The sequence below is a fragment of the Schistocerca americana genome, chromosome 9 (genome assembly GCF_021461395.2).
Source record: "Schistocerca americana isolate TAMUIC-IGC-003095 chromosome 9, iqSchAmer2.1, whole genome shotgun sequence".
NCBI lineage: Eukaryota > Metazoa > Arthropoda > Insecta > Orthoptera > Acrididae > Schistocerca > Schistocerca americana.
The window spans coordinates 210,499,285-210,517,462 of record NC_060127.1 but is presented as its reverse complement, the minus strand read 5'-3'; the positions used below and the strand labels follow the sequence as shown (position 1 = coordinate 210,517,462).

At 37.5% G+C, this 18,178-nt stretch overlaps 1 protein-coding gene across 6 annotated transcripts in view; it reads right to left on the bottom strand.

Annotated features, from left to right (window-relative positions):
* LOC124550851 (zinc finger protein 501-like) overlaps positions 1 to 5,844 on the bottom strand; it is a 252,982-nt gene extending 247,138 nt beyond the window's left edge. For 2 of the 6 annotated variants that reach the window (XM_047125585.1, XM_047125586.1), the window contains exon 1: positions 5,317 to 5,838. In XM_047125585.1, the coding sequence (XP_046981541.1) occupies positions 5,317 to 5,319 (3 nt within the window). In that variant the 5' untranslated portion in view covers positions 5,320 to 5,838. Of the gene's footprint in view, positions 1 to 5,316 lie in introns of all 6 variants that reach the window. The other 4 variants (XM_047125584.1, XM_047125583.1, XM_047125582.1 and 1 more) reach the window with 4 other exon arrangements.
* Positions 5,845 to 18,178: the final 12,334 nt, after the last annotated feature.

Here is an 18,178-nt window from a genome sequence, read left to right as displayed (position 1 = left end):
ATCAGCATGGAGAGCTGCATCAAACCAGTCTCAGGACTGAAGACCACAACAACAACAACAACATACAACAACTTAAACTGTACAAAATTTGAGTTCATGATGCAAAAACTCATGATTTTAGGACATTTTCACTGGAGGGCTAAAAAAGTAATGCAAGCTCTATGATAGTTTTGGCCACACTTAAGATGACTTAAAATTGAAACGGTCTGTAATCCAAAGAAGATATTTGTAACAAAAACGCTATTTTGTTTTCCAAGAAAAATAACAAATGCAGGATGTGATAATATTGCACCCCAACTCTGTTACATAATAAATTTATCATTTGATGAGGGCTGCTTTCCGAACAGGCTGAAGTATGCAAAGTTCAACCTATCTACAAAAAGGCAGACAAGAGGAGGTAGGAAATTTTCACCCAGTTTCAGTACTACCAATTATTTCTAATATACCTAAGTGAGTAGTGTGTAACCAATTAGAAAAATATAACAATAAAAATAACATTATATATAAAAACAAAGATGAGGTGACTTACCGAACAAAACCGCTGGCAGGTCGATAGACACACAAACAAACACAAACATACACACAAAATTCAAGCTTTCGCAACAAACTGTTGCCTCATCAGGAAAGAGGGAAGGAGAGGGGAAGACGAAAGGAAGTGGGTTTTAAGGGAGAGGGTAAGGAGTCATTCCAATCCCGGGAGCGGAAAGACTTACCTTAGGGGGAAAAAAGGACAGGTATACACTCGCACACACGCACATATCCATCCACACATACAGACACAAGCAGACATATGTCTGCTTGTGTCTGTATGTGTGGATGGATATGTGCGTGTGTGCGAGTGTATACCTGTCCTTTTTTCCCCCTAAGGTAAGTCTTTCCGCTCCCGGGATTGGAATGACTCCTTACCCTCTCCCTTAAAACCCACTTCCTTTCGTCTTCCCCTCTCCTTCCCTCTTTCCTGATGAGGCAACAGTTTGTTGCGAAAGCTTGAATTTTGTGTGTATGTTTGTGTTTGTTTGTGTGTCTATCGACCTGCCAGCGGTTTTGTTCGGTAAGTCACCTCATCTTTGTTTTTATATATAATTTTTCCCACGTGGAATGTTTCCTTCCATTATATTGATAACAATAAAAATAACATTATTCTTAATAATCAGTATGGATTTACGGAGAGCCGAAGCACTGTGCACGCCATTAATGAACTGATCACTAAAATAAGCAAATGCCTCGACAACAAGGAGAGCATATCCGATATTTTCTGTGACCTCAGTAAGGCATTTGATATGGTAAACCACAATCAGATGCTCCTCAAATTATCTTCATACGGCTTCCATGAAAAATCTTTAAGTTGGTTCACATCTCATCTTACAAACAGGTAACAGAAGGTTGCTATACAACATCAGGGATTGCTTACTGAAGCAGTTAAATAGTTTTGTTTATGCAATAAGGGTTGTAAATAAAGTAGCTGACTTAGCTGTTAGGAAAATTGTGTATCATGCATATTTTGTATCAGTTGTAAGATATGACATAATTTTTTGGGGACTCGAAAAAGGAAGCCTCCTCAGAGTGTTCAAGCTACAGGAAAAAATTATCACAGCTACGACTGGAACAAACAACAGACAATCATGCACACCTTTATTTGCAAGCCTTGAGTTACTGACAGTTCCTTCTATGTTTATATATGAAACACTTCAAAACGGTTCAAATGGCTCTGAGCACTATGGGGCTTACCATCTGAGGTCATCAGTCCCCTAGAACTTAGAACTACTTAAACCTAACTAACCTAAGGACATCACAAACATCCATGCCCAAGGCAGGATTCAAACCTGCGGCCGTAGCAGCAGTGCGGTTCAGGACCGAAGCGCCTAGAACCACTCGGCCACAGAGACCAGCTTGAAACACTTCTCTGAGTTGAGTTAAAAAATCCACATCTTTTTGAGGAAGATTCATGTACATGTGCTTATTAAACAAGGAACAAACAAGATTACATGTTATCTTGCCCCAGAATAACATTATCTGAAAATACTAAATATTACAGGGCTTTGAAGCTTAGCTAAAAAGGAAATGCTAATACAGTGTGGATGATTTTATAAATAAGGAAGACAAGTAGGGGATATTACATTTGTTTTGTTTTCCTGTTTCTCTCTCTCTCTCTCTCTCTCTCTCTCTCTCTCTCTCTCTACATTACATTCTATGTGCATGCTTATGTTCCCTTTTAATGGAGATATATATTCTTTCTATATGTGTCCGTACTTATAAACTATGTATCGGTAAACTATGTATCGGTAAACTATGTATCCAAATATCTAGATGTATAAATATATACTACTTTTATGGAAGTATGTGCTCTTACGAATTATGTCCATGTTTTTAAACTAGAGCAACAAACATGAAAAATACTTACAAAGGAAAGATTTTAAACCACATTGCAAATTTTAAGAAACAGGAAGAAATTTAACATGTAATTATCTTTTTATGTTGCAAAGTGCTTCTAGGAGCATCCATATGCTATGTTTTAATGTATCTCATTTTAAGGTGTACTTATGTATGCCTAGAATTATTCACCGATGAGTCACCAATATTTCAATCAAATGATTCTACATAACACGTCATGTGACAAAGATTCTTTTCTATTCTAACGTATGCTGTGTTACAATTTTTATCACAATCTGGTCTTGTCGCTGCCATCAGCAGTTAAAAATACAAGCCATGTTAGCAAGTGTGTGTGTGTGTGGGGGGGGGGGGGGGGGTTCTAGCACTTGAGAAGTACATTTGTACATATCACCTATTGATGAGTGTGTTGATTTTAATTATAACCAATAAATAAATTAAGCACATTTTTGTCTTTTGTTGCTAACTTGGTTGTCAAGCCAGCAATAAAAACACAACTTTTGTTTTGTCAGTTACCCAGTGCTGTAAAAATGCACTGAACGCATTCCAATACGGTCAACAAAGACTGCACAAACATGCTCTGGTTACGACCACGAAACAGATTCAATGATCTGCTTCTAATATGAAGCACAGCTTCTCACTTGGTTTGATTCCTTGCAAACGTATTATCACAATCCGTTAGAAGAGGGAGGGGGGAAGACAAAAAAGTGTCATTAAATGGTGTTTTTGATAAGAGCAGCTGAATTAAGAACACAAAAAAAAATTGTACCCAATGTGTCAGAATGAGGTCTGCAAGAAACTTGCCGCTACACTACCATCCTCAGAGGCTTTAGCTGGGAATGGAATGAACAAATGGAAATTGCGGAGAGGGTCAGTTCTATTTTTCACAGTCTTAGCCACTCTCCTCAAAAACTGACACAAAGTCTCAAACTAACATTCGCAAAGCTACATTAAGATCAAGATTTACAAAGTACAAAATGAAATTTGTGGGTAGATCACAGATTCTGATGGGTTCAAACAAAACAGTTTTTCAGCAAAATTCTAATACTGCAATGCAATGCCTGAGAACTGCACTCCCCATCAACAGCTGCATTCAGTTAAGAATGCATTCACAAAGATGGTACTGCATCACCTGCAGAATATTTCTGAACAAACGAAAATTTGTGATAGATTGGCTCTTGAACCTGGATTTCCCACATCTCATGAGCAGCCACCTTAACAACTTCGGCTATCTGAGCACACCTCCAGGAGCGGCTCAAATCCCAATTCTGGTGTCTCTAATCCCCTATGCTTGGACTACATTACTGTGATTCCACTACAGGGTAAAACACTGTTTTCGCTTGTCATTGCCTTGCCATGGTGTGAAATACTGATCAAGGTGACTGATTGTGACAAACAAGGAATCCATGTTCAAGTCCTTGTCTGACAAAAATTTTCATTAGTTCTGTAATATTCTACAGTTGATGCAGATCCATAATCAGAATTAGTGAGTTCATCTTAAAAATGTAATAATCAGGTTTGATGATGCTGTTTGGATTATGTCAACCCACCGAATGAGCTGAAGTGGAAAACACTGTGTTTCGTAATACAGTTCCTAATAGAGAGATTTGCAAATGTTAACATTTACTCCAAAATGTTTGTCAGTACCACAGGCTAGTTCCTGAATCATCATTTCAACAAGAATGGTCAGACAAGATAGCATGCCTAAACACACATAGTTACATAAGCAATGTCTGGCAGAAAGACTGGAAAGGGTTCTCTCTGGTACAAAAACTTACGTTTTAGCTTTGTTTGATATTGTGTGTTAAGTGTGCTGTTCAGACTAACAGTAATAGAATTTTTTGTACAAGCTGTAAATCATGGAATTAAAGAATGGTTTAGGAATGTCTGACGGGGGTATTTCCAAGCTTATACCTTTAACCTTATCCATAGTGTCTCCAAAAGTAACAAAACCTTTCCTCCAGTAGAGAAACGACTGTTCTTTCTTAAGAAACAAATTCAGCAATTTGGCATGAGAATATGCAAAAATATTATACAAATTAATGGCATGTTTATACATCAATAACTGTTAGAATACAAATAACAGCAAGGCAAAGTTTGGTAGAAATATGCAACTTCTCTGTGGATCTACCAAATGGCACTCAGTAATCCTTGTCGATAAACTATTGCGGTCACAAAACGGTTGAAAAATTGTCACAGCCAGCTGTTCCCAACTTTGACCTTTTGTAGCTCGAAAATAGCGAACACAGCCTTGACATCAAAAAAGTGTGTTGAGCAGAGTTTCGCATTTGATCCAAATATCTCCTTTGGTTTAGTGAATGTTTTGTTTTATTCTACAAGATGCAACTGTGCAAAAATTCATTCAGTTTGCAGGTGGTTTTGTGGGACCCTTTGATTCGCTTGGTGTGGATTACCCGAAATGTAAATAAACAGAAGTTCATTCGCACTGCCACCTTCCGCAGCAGCAGCAGTTTAATCGCTCTTGCTAGGTTTACATCTCAAGCTTACAGCAACTGAAACTAAGTTTGTTTTTTGCACTACAGGAAGGATTTCATTTCTTCTCAGATCTAAAATAAGAAACGAGAAATACGTAACCGGGCAGTCGGCTAATTTATATATTAAGTCCTATGATTGCACATATCCTGGGATAACGTAAAAAGATCCTTACGTCTTAACAATGTTAACACTGAATTCAGACAGCTATTTTCAATATGGATCACGTTGGATTATTACTATTATTGTTATGTAACTTGCACGTCCCATGCTATGGATACGTTAGTCTATTAAATTAACTGTAATTAAAACTGTTAAGAGCTTTCTACAATTTGCCTGATTTTTCATGCAATCGAGCCGAAAAATGTAATTTTCAGGTCATTCCCACTATAAAGATTACACACTCTCATTCGACAGTTATCAACATATACTCACCATGTTCAGAACGAATTCTTATGAAATGGAAATCAGGAGCCTTTATTCAAAAATTCCATCTGTGAATTTCTTAACATAAGCAGCAGGTGACATAGTGTAAACTTGAAGTTTAATCGGACAGTACGATGGAATTGCCAACGGCGTATTACCAGTGAACTGTAGAGTAATAGCTGCACTGATGACGCATTGCTATATTCTTTCGCAAATTATGTGCATTTTACGAAATAATTATTGTATTTATACATAGTTTCTATGCAACTTTTCAATGATAAGAAATAGTATTGGATTCCATTATATCATGCAGAATTGGTGACATGATGGTAGACCTGCAGAATATTCGATGAAAAACAAAGACATATCAATGGCCGTGATAATGTTAAGAGCTTATCAGTTTTGAGAACCAGTCATACAGTCTAGGAAATGAACTGACACTCGTGCTCCTACAAAGCTAATGGGATAATGAGTTTATTAACAATTTAGTGACCAGTGGGAACTATAGTTCCCACTTATCTGTTTTCGCTGTAAGTTCAGTGGTAATCCGTCATCCATGTTCCCACTTCTAACTTCTGCTGCCATCTCTGTTAGAGTGTGCTAACTACATGTAGATTGTCAACGGGTGTGCGAAAGCGGTTGTATGTTAACTTTGTTAGTCAATCAATGCAGAAGCGCAGTTCCCGCGTGGAAACGAGCCACTGTTTCGAACTCTACAGCGTTTTTTGTTTAGTGTGCATTCCCTTTGCCTGTGAAGTGATTTGTGTTGTATTTATCTACTTTTATATTTACAAGGGAGATAGTATTCGTATTATTTGCTGTATTTGACTGAAAATTACGTAAATGTTACAAGGTAAGTTAGTAGGAACTATTTTTCCCACTGAACTTGGGTGAAGTGCAATGCATATGGCTGCCCAATCGGCATCGTAGTTATTGTTCGTTTCTTATTGTTTAGAATTCCTGGACTGACGCCAGAAGTGGTTTTCAGAATTTTTTACGCTTTTTCCAGAAGATGTAGAAGATTCAGATATCGATGCTGACTGTGATGACGATTTTGAGTCACCAAATACTTCACAGATTTTCAACGAAAATGGTAATAACATTATTGTTTCAAATGAAGACAACTGTTTCAATTTGACAATAGACACAAGTGAAATTGGAAACATGTCTCCTTGTCAGGCAAGTCCATCTGATTCAACCCCAGATAAAATGTGGAATGAGAATATTTCTTATTTTGAAAATCTTCCACAGGAATCAGAAGAAAGCGCAGAAAATATTGCAAATTTCTCAAAGTCTGATAAAGAAGTAAAATATTTCGAGTCTATATTTACAGAAGAGTTGTTGCTTCATATTTACAATCAGGCAAACTTATATGCACGGCAGGAAAGGCGTGTTGTCAAGTTAGTGAAGAAAACAATTAAAGTATCTTCCAGCTGGCAGGACATTGCTGTTCCTGAGCTAAAAGCTTTTTTTAGGAATGCTTATTTTGATGGGTGTTCATCAGCTTCCTCAACTCGGAAATTATTGGAGCAGTGATCCTATTTTTGGAGTAACTGCTATCTCATCAGTCAAAACAAAGCTTAGATACAAAAAAAAAGTTGAGAACCTGCATTGCAATGACAACAGCATGTGTGTCAAAAAAGGAAAACCAGGTTATGGCAAGTTACACAAAATTCGACCTGTCATCAGTGCAATATCAAATAATCTTTGTAAAGTGTACAAACCAGCTTCTGCTTTAGCAGTTGACGAATGTATGGTGGCCTTGAATGGATGGTCAGCACTCAAACAACATATGCCAATGAAACCAGTGAAGTAAGGATATAAAGTGTGGTGTGTAGCTGATGCTAGTAGTGGGTTCATCATAAACTTCGACATCTACACTGAAAAAAGAACTACAAATGATACATCTGAATTTACTTTGCGTGAAGAAGTTGTGCTTACTCTAACAAAGACAATGGCTGGTAGCAGTTGACAATTATTTTACAACAGTACGAATAACGGAAGAGTTACACAGTCTTGTGGACTTTATAGCAATGGAACTGTTCGTTCAAACAGGAAGGATTTGCCTGATATGCTGAAAAAATCCTAGATTTAGTAAGGGAGAATTCGAATTTGCTGTCAGGTCATGCGTTGCAGCAGCGTATACTATCAAATTACCACAATCCCAAACACATTACAACTATTTTGAGTAGGAACGAAGATCGAAGCAGAAGTGAAGTATTCTGCCCATTGGCTGTGGCAGAGTATAATAAAATAATGGGAGGGGTGGATAGATTTATCTCTGGCTTCTCAAGTCATAATCAAAGAGGAAGGCCCGTTCATTTTCAAACACCAAAAAGAGGCATGTCTGGAGTACCAGATGAAGTTCGTCTGGAGGAAGTTGGATCTCATTTGCCTACAAAAGTTACAAGAAACAGAAGATACTGCCAATGTATCACCAAGAACAAAGAAAAGAGAACAAAAGTAATGTGTAGCAACGGTTGTGTACCTTTGTGTGTAGCACCATGCTTCTCTAAGTTCCACTGTACATCACCTCAGTGAACTGAAAGGACAATATGAACTAATACAAATATAAATGTAATGTTTAACATGTTTTTTGTGCTAAAAAATAAGGGATTTACATTTTTTAAATTAGCAAGTGAAGTTACTCCAGAGTTCGGTGGGAATAATAGTTCCCACTAATTTTTTTTATACTTGTAGGCTAAACTCCCACTTTCAAGATTTAAACTATGATATTATGTATGGGTTCTTAGCCCAATAAAGTGTTCATAAAAAGTCTACAACTGCTGGAAATAATTTGGTCACTAAAGGGTTAAGGTAATGTTCTTTACTGGGACATTATTCTTCGAAGGCACCATGTATCAAAACAGATGGGTCATATTGGCAGGTTCAATATTTCTTATTTATTCAATGTGTTATGTCAGTAAAAATCATTTTCCATATATTGCCATAATATTGTTAAAATCATTCGATGAAAGTGAGTGTGACTAAATTTACAAAGAGCCGAGCACAAACTGTGGTTTTATGTGGTTAACAACAAATGTTATCCCATTTATGTAATTTCTGCACTGCCTTGATGAAAGAAGACATTACATGGACAGAAACTGCATATCTAACATTAATTGCAATCTCTGCAGCTTCTGTCATCATTAGCGGCTGTTTTCAATGTTTATAGCACATTCAAAACTCGACATCCAAACTAAAGTAGTATTGTATGTTACCGTGTAGCCAACCTCAACTTGTGTACAAAAACTTACCAAATGCCTTGAAAAAGTTGCAGTGCAAAAATTAGGTTGGCAATGTTTACATGGTAGAGCTTTGCTGAATTTTTGTTGACAGAGACTACACAGCAAAAAACTTTTGTAATTCTGACATTGGTACGTTAAAACATAAAGATTCCCTCTTAACTTTCAGACATTATGGTTAGTGTGAAGAACAATGGAATTCTATTCCGAGTATAATAACCAATGCTTAAATATCGTCGTGGTGTAACTCTGTGCTGACAGTATATAAGATGACATATTTTATGAATGTCTAAATAGGTTGGATTCTGCAGAGACCATGCAATAGACAGCCTTTGAAAGCTCTTCATTACATGAAATGACAGTTTTACGCGGAATTAAACAAATCAACAAGGAATGTACACTTGTGTGTACATATGTTTGTATGTGAGCGTATTCTTGTGGCATGTGAGCAATGGTGATATCGACACTGAGTGGGTGTGAGCTCAGGACGCCATGTTTTTACCAGTCTTGTGTGGGAGAAGATACTCAAAAGACAGTAGGCAGCACTAACACCTCACCTTGCGCGTGAGCATAGCCTGCTCTCCCCTACAGATGCATGGAGTGTGCCTAACAACACGTGTGCTCGAATGTTTGAAAGCTGTACAGTACGTCATTACTGCGTACTATCAGAATTATGGGGTCGGTTGCTGAGGTTGATCAAGAGCGCCCATACAATAGATAGTCGTAGGCGGGAATGGGGCTGCGGTGGTTGGCGGCTAACACCAGGGGTATGGAGTATTTTTATATTTTGGAAAACGAATGGTGACTTGTAAGTGATGACAAAAGACCTGCGTAGCATCGACTTATAACAATTTTCTTGGATGAAAAAATTCCTGACTACATGATTTTTTTTTCCTTTCCCTGATCTAGATGCAAATTGAGACGCGTATAGCGTGTGTGGAGTCACATGACAAAACAGCGCAACGCATGCCATACTCATCCTGAGCATTTTGAGTTGGGTACATGTTCTTTGCCCCCGGGCTCTGCAGGGATAGAATGGGGTCGCACCCCATATAATATTTCTCAAACAATTCTACAGAAACAATTCACTAAAAAACTTTGATTTTTACGTTCCTTGTAGCTTTATATGTCAACTTCATGGTCAAGCGCCAATCATCTCGCTAATGATCATACTTATTGTGATATTCACATTTAAGTAAGTGACTGCGTGAAATTCGAAAAGTTTGCCATTAAAATTGGGATCACTATGAGTTTACGTTTGGTGCATATTGCACTGAACGTTACTGCGCATGAAATTTAGTTAACTACTGGAATTTTCTTTAGACTTGGGAAGAGGTCTCTATCTGTCTCCAATCTCGAAAAAATCGATCGTATGTAACGCATTCACTCCCGACCTCACGCGCGGGAGAATGAAATATTTATAACATTCCTCATGTTCCCTAAATCGGTCGAGATATCGAAACGAGATGTTGACGAATGATAGCCCTCGAGTTTTGCTATTTGGGGAGCAAAATAACTGATGAAGGTCGAAGTAGAGAGGATATAAAATGTAGGTAGACTGTCAATGGCAAGGAAAGCGTTTCTGAAAAAGAGAAATTTGTTAACATCGAGTATAGATTTAAGTGTCAGGGAGTCGTTTCTGGAAGTATTTGTATGGAGTGTAGCCATGTATGGAAGTGAAACATGGACGATAAATAGTTTGTACAAGAAGAAAATAGAAGCTTTCGAAATGTGGTGCTACAGATGAAAGCTGAAGATTAGATGGGTAGAGCACATAACTAATGAGGAGGTATTGAATACAATTGGGGAGAAGATGACTTTGTGGCACAACTTGACTAGAAGAAGGGATCGGTTGGTAGGACATGTTCTGAGGCATCAAGGGATCACCAATTTAGTATTGGAGGCCAGTGTCGAGGGTAAAAATCGCAGAGGGAGACCAAGAGATGAATACACTAAGCAAACTCAGAAGGATGTAGGTTGCAGTAGGTACTGGGAGATGAAGGAGCTTGCACAGGATAGAGTAGCAGGGAGAGCTGCATCAAACCAGTCTCAGGACTGAAGAGTACAACATCAACAACAACATGGAACTTTCTTATCTACAGCGATATAGCAGAAGCTATAGTTTTTATTTGTTTGCAAAAATGGTTCAAATGGCTCTGAGCACTATGGGACTCAACATCTTAGGTCATAAGTCCCCTAGAACTTAGAACTACTTAAACCTAACTAACCTAAGGACATCACACACACCCATGCCCGTGGCAGGATTCGAACCTGCGACCGTAGCAGTCCTGCGGATTTGTTTGCAATCCAGAAGCGTAACGATTAAGAATCATCGACAGAGTGTGAAAAGATTATTTCATAATACGAAAAAAACTTGAAGTTTCTTTTCTTATGTTACAGCAAACGGTCACAATGAGGTTTTCCATAATCTATTGACCTCTCTGGTCACCAATAGCTTGTTTAATGAGACTGTTTCAGGATTCTGTCACAACAGCTACCGTGCAGTGATTTTGTGCACATTATTCTGTGTTTTGACGAAAGATGCACAATTAAACTTTTCAACAATGGAAATATAGCCATTACTCATAAGTGCTGATGCTTCTTTGAACAAGGAAAGCTAAACAATTCATACAAAAATAAATCGCCAATTCTGTTACAATTTTGGTTGAGTCCCTGTAACCCAGCGTATGTTTAATGGTGAACAACAGAAATGGAAACTTACCCAAGGCTTTTCGTCCTGTTCTTCATCTGAGCAATATGAAAATAGTAACATGCATACCCATCAGCAGAGTGATGCACACATGCCAGACACTGGTTATTCACCTTCGGCTTGCCAAACTGACAGTGTGTGATTCACAAATAAACGTTATTACCGATAAAGATAAAGAATTGATCCAATACACAACACTATGTTCAGTGTACTGTCAGCAGCTGAGAATAATGTACATGACAGGAATGTAGAAGCTAGCGAGGTGTGCCTTGTGAGGGGAAGACTTCATGCCATTCGAAAAACATTGTCAGGAATATAGATACCCTTTATCAACAATATATTTCAGATAATTAAATATATCAAATCATCATACTCATTCAGGATACTGATACGTTAGGAATAATACTGACCACATCCCTCAATTGTCTAGCCTTGCTTTGATCATACGATTTTATAATATTCCTTATTATTTCACTACCCTTGCAATGCATTGTCTGTCCCTTCTTGCTATGTAGACATTGTGGAGACATAAGATATAATGCTAGTGGCTAATGGCCCACCAGTCACTAAATTGTGCATGGTTCTGACAAAAGAAAAACAATAATGAACCAAAACAGAAATATTATACATGAATAAAAAACTGAAAAATATAATGTGCTAATGAAAAAAGATAGAGAGCTTTAATGGCGAAAAATTGAACACTACTCAGTGACAAAAGGTTCAATAGTAAGGCAACAGTTTTTGGGTGGCCAATTCTACCACCACCCATTTGTGTGGTGCCGAAGGGGGCATACAGGACGACTGTATTCATACTTCTTCTTCACCACTTCCGTAGTCATAGTGTAGTTGGGCAGCCAGATCTCGGTGCATCCATAACACATCCATATCATTCAACTCTATCTCACATGCCATACACTGATTGTCTATGTGGTGGTTTTGATCTAAAGTGTCTTCCACATTCATTAACAACTTTTATAAACTTGAAAATCCTTTTTTCTTTCGTTAACATCGTGACAATTCGGAAAACTAAAGCTGTAAACACATCTCACAGATCATGCTTTCAATAATTCAATGATCTGGTTATTGTCCATTTGGTGGTAACAACTTAATGGGTTTAAACTTCCTACTGTACTTTCTGTTACTTTTGTTTTCTTCTAACCAACTGCCCAGTGACTTGTGTGCTACCCTGCAGATCTCAAATTTACATGTTAGGCACACACTTAGCAGGTGTATAGCAGACTATTAAAAGTAGTTCCATCCTTCACAAATTAGGAACCTCTCTAAGTGAAAAACGGTGGCTTACATGCTATACTTTCCTCTGTTAAAATTTCTTGCTTTTTATTAGTCTGTGGAAATTACACCATAAACCAAAAGTATTCTTGTGTAAAAAGAAGACAACCAGAGATATGAAAGGAATACTGAATACATGACTAAATCATAAAGGCCACCCTTCAAAGTGATTTACAACATGATTTTTTTTCCACTGTATGCTAAAAAGATGCCTTATTCTGAAAGCAAACAGAAGTTGGGGGAGTCATTATCACAAAGACATGATGCACACAGACATGATACTAGATGTGGTAGTAATCTAGATTTCAATTTTAAACTGCATAAATCTTAATATTTTTAATTTCTTGCCGGCTGGTGTGGCCGAGTGGTTCTAGGTGCTTCAGTCTGCAACCGTGCGACCGCTCCAGTCGCAAGTTCATATCCTGCCTCGGGCATGGATGTGTGTGATGTCCTTAGGTTAGTTAGGTTCAAGTAGTCTTAAGTTCTAGGGGACTGATGACCTCAGATGTTAAGTCCCATGGTGCTCAGAGCCATTTCAATTTCTTGGTTTGGATGAACCAGTGAACTACCTTTGCCAGTGATACAGATGCCTAGCAAAATGAGTTTTGCGTCATATACCAAGCACTAACAGAGAAATAATTATGAAATCTGAAATTTTTTACTTGTTTTAGACAAACTATTATACAGTATTATAGTAATCTATTGGCATAGAGTAGTAATTACGTTTAATATTTCTGTATAGATATATTTAAAGTAATCTCTAATGTGGCAGTTGCATATGGTATGGTTGTGTGTTAATTTTGCAAGAAAAGCTTCAGTACTGTGCTACATTCCTTAATATTTAATGTGCAATGATAATGAACTTGACAATTAACGATACAACAAATGTTGACTACAGTTTAATCTTGTGCCTGCTTGTACTATGGAGCCACACACATGAATTACAAAAATAGCAATCATATGCTTTCTTTCTGTTAAGTGAAAGTTCTTAAGCACAACTGAAATGTAATTAGCACCATAGTATACTCGCTAACATGTTTAGTGTATGTAGATAACTGAGGGATCAAAAGGAGAAGTACACGATTCCATTTGAGATGTGAGTTCTAGGTCAGCTGTTCATCTGTCGTTGCAGCCTGGCATATACAGTAACAAGTCACGTGATACCAGTACCAGACTAAAATGTCAATACAGCCAGGCGTTTTTCTGGCGTGAGACACTGTATGTGTAACAGTAATACCGTGGCACTGTGTGTAGCCTGCCATAAAACTGGTTGGTTCCTTCAGCCCCCCACTATTGGAATGTGCAGAACCAGCGCGAAAATCGTTGGTCTTTGCACGATGTCATCGTCGAAGCACATGGCTGTGGTAGCATGGTGGGATGAAGGCAGCTGATGTTTTGTCACTTTGATAATCAGACGACAGTGGCGCTGCTAAACTCGATAGTTTCCTAGCTTCATAATGTGAATTATAATGTTTTCACAGTCATTTCTGAACTTGGCCCGAAAAATCGATGTGTCTGGAATGAATTGCATATTGTTAGTTAGTTAAATTCTTCATTTGTGCAGCCATATTGTCTGTAGTTGCTTTACAGTTCCTGAGGGTATCGTTGTTCTTGCGTTGCAACTACAAGAAATGCGTGTTATTCTCACCGCATATGTTTCACTTTATTGAGCTAAAGCATCGTCAGTGGTGGTAATTTCAATTTGGTTTCTCACCTACATCAGGAAATGCTATCTGCTAGCTCGTCTTTGGTTTCTTTCTTCAGTGTATACTGACGATGCTTTACCTCAATAAAAAGAAATGTGTCTGGTGAGAAAAACAGGCATTTTCTTGTAGTTGTAACGACAGTACAAAAATTCCTCCAGGAATTAGTTACATGTTCCACAGATAATTTTAGACAGTAGTTCATAATGATGCGGATTTTACATTCACACACCAAATTAATTTGTACATGTGGTTACATTCTGAATGTTTCTAAACGGGTTCTTTTTTTTTTTCGCCAAAAAGGTACACAGATGTGAGTCAGTAATTCATAACCACGTCCTTTTACACATTATAGTAACAGAAATTCTTCTGCAGAATAGAAGTAGTTGTCAAGGAGTAACATTCTCAGTTTGTTGGCAAATTTTACTTTGCTGTCTGTCAGTCATTTTATATCACTGGGTAAGTGATCAAAGTAATTTGTACAAATGAGGGATATCTGAAAACATTGACTCTTTTTTCACAAGTTAGGGAAACATGAAGTGATGTGATCAACCAGTTGGTAACATCATGTCTATTGGAAACAATGCAGACAGTTGTACATAGTAATTCAAGCAATATAGTCTAGAGGCATAATTAGTACTAGAGAGAAATCACATGTGGGTTTCCCCAAGGCTCAATCTTAGGTCTACTATTGTTCCTCATGTATGTAAATGATCTTCCATTTCTACATCTGCATCTACATGGATACTCTGCAAATCACATTTAAGTGCCTGGCAGTGGGTTCACAGAACCACCTTCACAATTCTCTATTATTCCAATCTTGTATAGCGTGCTGAAAGGATGAGCACCTATATCTTTCCGTACAAGCTATGATTTCCCTTATTTTATCTTTGTGTTCGTTCCTCCCTATGTAAGTCGGTGTCAACAAAATATTTTCGCATTCGGAGGAGAAAGTTGGTGATTGGAATTTCTTGAGAAGATTCTGTCGCAACGAAAAACGCATTTCTTTTAGTGATGTCCATGCCAAATCCTGTATCATTTCTGTGACACTCTCTCCCCGATAATACAAAATGTGCTGCCTTTCTTTGAAGTTTTTCGATGCACTCAGTCAGTCCTGTCTGGTAAGGATCCCACGCCATGCAACAATACTCTAAAAGAGGACAGACAAGTGTAGTGTAGGCAGTCTCCTTAAGCAGGTCTGTTACATTTTCTAAGTGTCCTGCCAATGAAACACAGTCTTTGGTTAGCCTTCCCCGCCACATTTTGTAGGTGTTCCTTCGAGTCTAAATTGTTCGTAATTGTAATGCCTAGGTATTTAGTTGAATTTACAGCTTTTAGATTAGACTGATTTATCGTGTATCGAAGTTGAACACGTTCCTTTTAGCACTCATGTCGATGACCTCACACTTTTCGTTATTTAAGGTCAACTTCCACTTTTCGCACCATTCTGATATTTCTTCTAAATCGTTTTGCAGTTTGTTTTGATCTTCTAATGACTTTATTAGTCGATAAAAGACAGCATCATCTGCAAACAACCGAAGACGGCTGCTCAAATTATCTCCCAAATCGTTTATGTAGATAAGGAACAGTAAAGGCCTATAACACTACCTTGGGGAACGCCAGAAATCACTTCGGTTTTACTCGATGACTTTCCGTCAATTACAACGAACTGTGACCTCTCTGACAGGAAATCACAGAACCAGTCACATAACTGAGACAATATTCCATAAGCACACAATTACACTACAAACCATTAATATACAACAAGCAGAATTACTTCTTTTTGCAGATGACACAAGTATTGTAATCAATCCAGGCATACATACAGAATCAGAAAAAGTGACAAACAAAGTCTTAGAAGTGTCATTAACTGGTTTTGTGCGAATGTTACCACCATCAGTTTTAAAAAGGCACAATGTATAGAGTTTTGGTGACGTAGGATTACTCCACCAATAAGAAATGTAACATTTAGTGAGGAAATAATAAGTAGGTGTCCTTATTGACAAGAATTTAAGCTGGAAAAACTAAATTTTGGAACTCCTAGAACAATTTAGTTCAGCCTAATTTGATTTCGAATCATTGCAGATCTTGCAGAGAGAGAAATCAATAAGTTGACATATTCTGTATATTTTCATTTAATAATGTCATGTGGAATAATGTTCTGGAGTAAATCATCTTTAAGAAGGAAAATCTACACTGCACAAAAACGAGCTGTAAAATAGTATGTGGTGCTCACCCACATTCATATTTGAGTCATCTGTTCAGGAATTGGGCATTCTGACTACTGCTTCACAGTATATCTATAACCTAATGAAGTTTGTTGTACATAATTCAATACAGTTCAAAACAATAGTGTATGTAATTACAATACCAGAAGAAAATGTGACATTGTTTACTCCACATTAATGTGTCCTTAGCACAGACAGACATGATGTTACCAACTGGTTGATCACATCACTTCATGTTTCCCTAACTGGTGAAAAAAAGAGTCAATGTACAAATTACTTTGTAACCATTTTTTTCACCACAGCATAAGCCTTTCCACTGGAAAAGTAATTACAAAAGCGCCTATCGCAAAACTCCCATCATTAGATAATATGCAAATTTAAATGTGCCACAAACTGTCACAGTCTGATCTCATTGCCAAAGGGTGAGAGTGGTAATGTATGTCTGGAATGCTGCAACTGTTTTTGGATATGACTGCTCAGGCAAGTCGTCATCTGTTGCTACAAGTAAAGGAAAAGGGAGAGTTCTTTCAGCTTGTTAGTAACTCTTTTGACATTCTGAATTGCCACAGGGTGGTCAACAAAAAGACATTAAGCAGCCCTTATGGAACGAATAGGTACCTTCTAGTGTGGTTCATGGGAAAATTTAGAGTTGAAAGTTATCCTTCGATTTGTTGATTCCTTTTGTCAAAAGGACTGTGTGAACCAAAATTGTTATGAGTCAACAAATGGAAGCACACCACAATAGATGACTATCAATGTATCTAATGTGCACTGTGTAATTTGGGGGGGGCATACAGAAAATTACATATTTTTCAATACATATAGTCTGATTCAGCAACATATCTGATTTTGAGACCTCATTTTCCACAATTGTGGTATTTCTCACTCATGCTGAAATCTGTATGATTTGTCGTTTTTCCTTTTTCTTTCTCATCATGTGCAGACTCGTATCTGAAACAACAGGGCCAATCAGTTAATAAGTAATCTGGAATTCTTTTTGGTTCTCAGTACACTATATTTTAAAATATAGCTTGCAACATACATTCATGAGAGCAGCACTAATATTTCTTTCTCATTGATCCCAAGTAATAACAGAATGATCAAAGATGAGATCAACTTTTTTTATTAATAAGTGCAGATCTCACTTTCAACTGATTTCAGCAAAGAGTGCCTCCTTTCCATTTACAGGGGTAAATCATGAATAAATTTATCTATGAGGTAATATGCAGCTAAAAATTTTGTAACTTGTGTACTATAAAGAATAATGATTAATAAAATTCTTCTGTGAGCAAAAAAATTTATTTCTTATTGTCTACTTCCTTATCACAGTACAATGTCCTCACTGGCTGCTGGGAATGGGAATATGCCAGTGGATGATTACAGCAGTCATTCTTGGCCAAGGTCATTTATAATGTTCAACATCTATTAATACAAATCATAGGGAACAAGAGTTTCTTGGCATGTTATTTCTCTTTTATCTTGCTTTTCCTTTGTACAATTTTACGAAGTTGTACATCCACTTCGTACACTTCACTTTTACATTTCATAATACCCAAGGATACATTTCAAAAGACGCTGTACAGTACAAGTCAGCATGAAATGGCGTTCAAAAGCATGTGAACTTCGCAAAGTGTACCAGAAAATGGTGGGAGGATGTAACTAATTACTTAATTTAGTATCGAAAGTGATAGAATA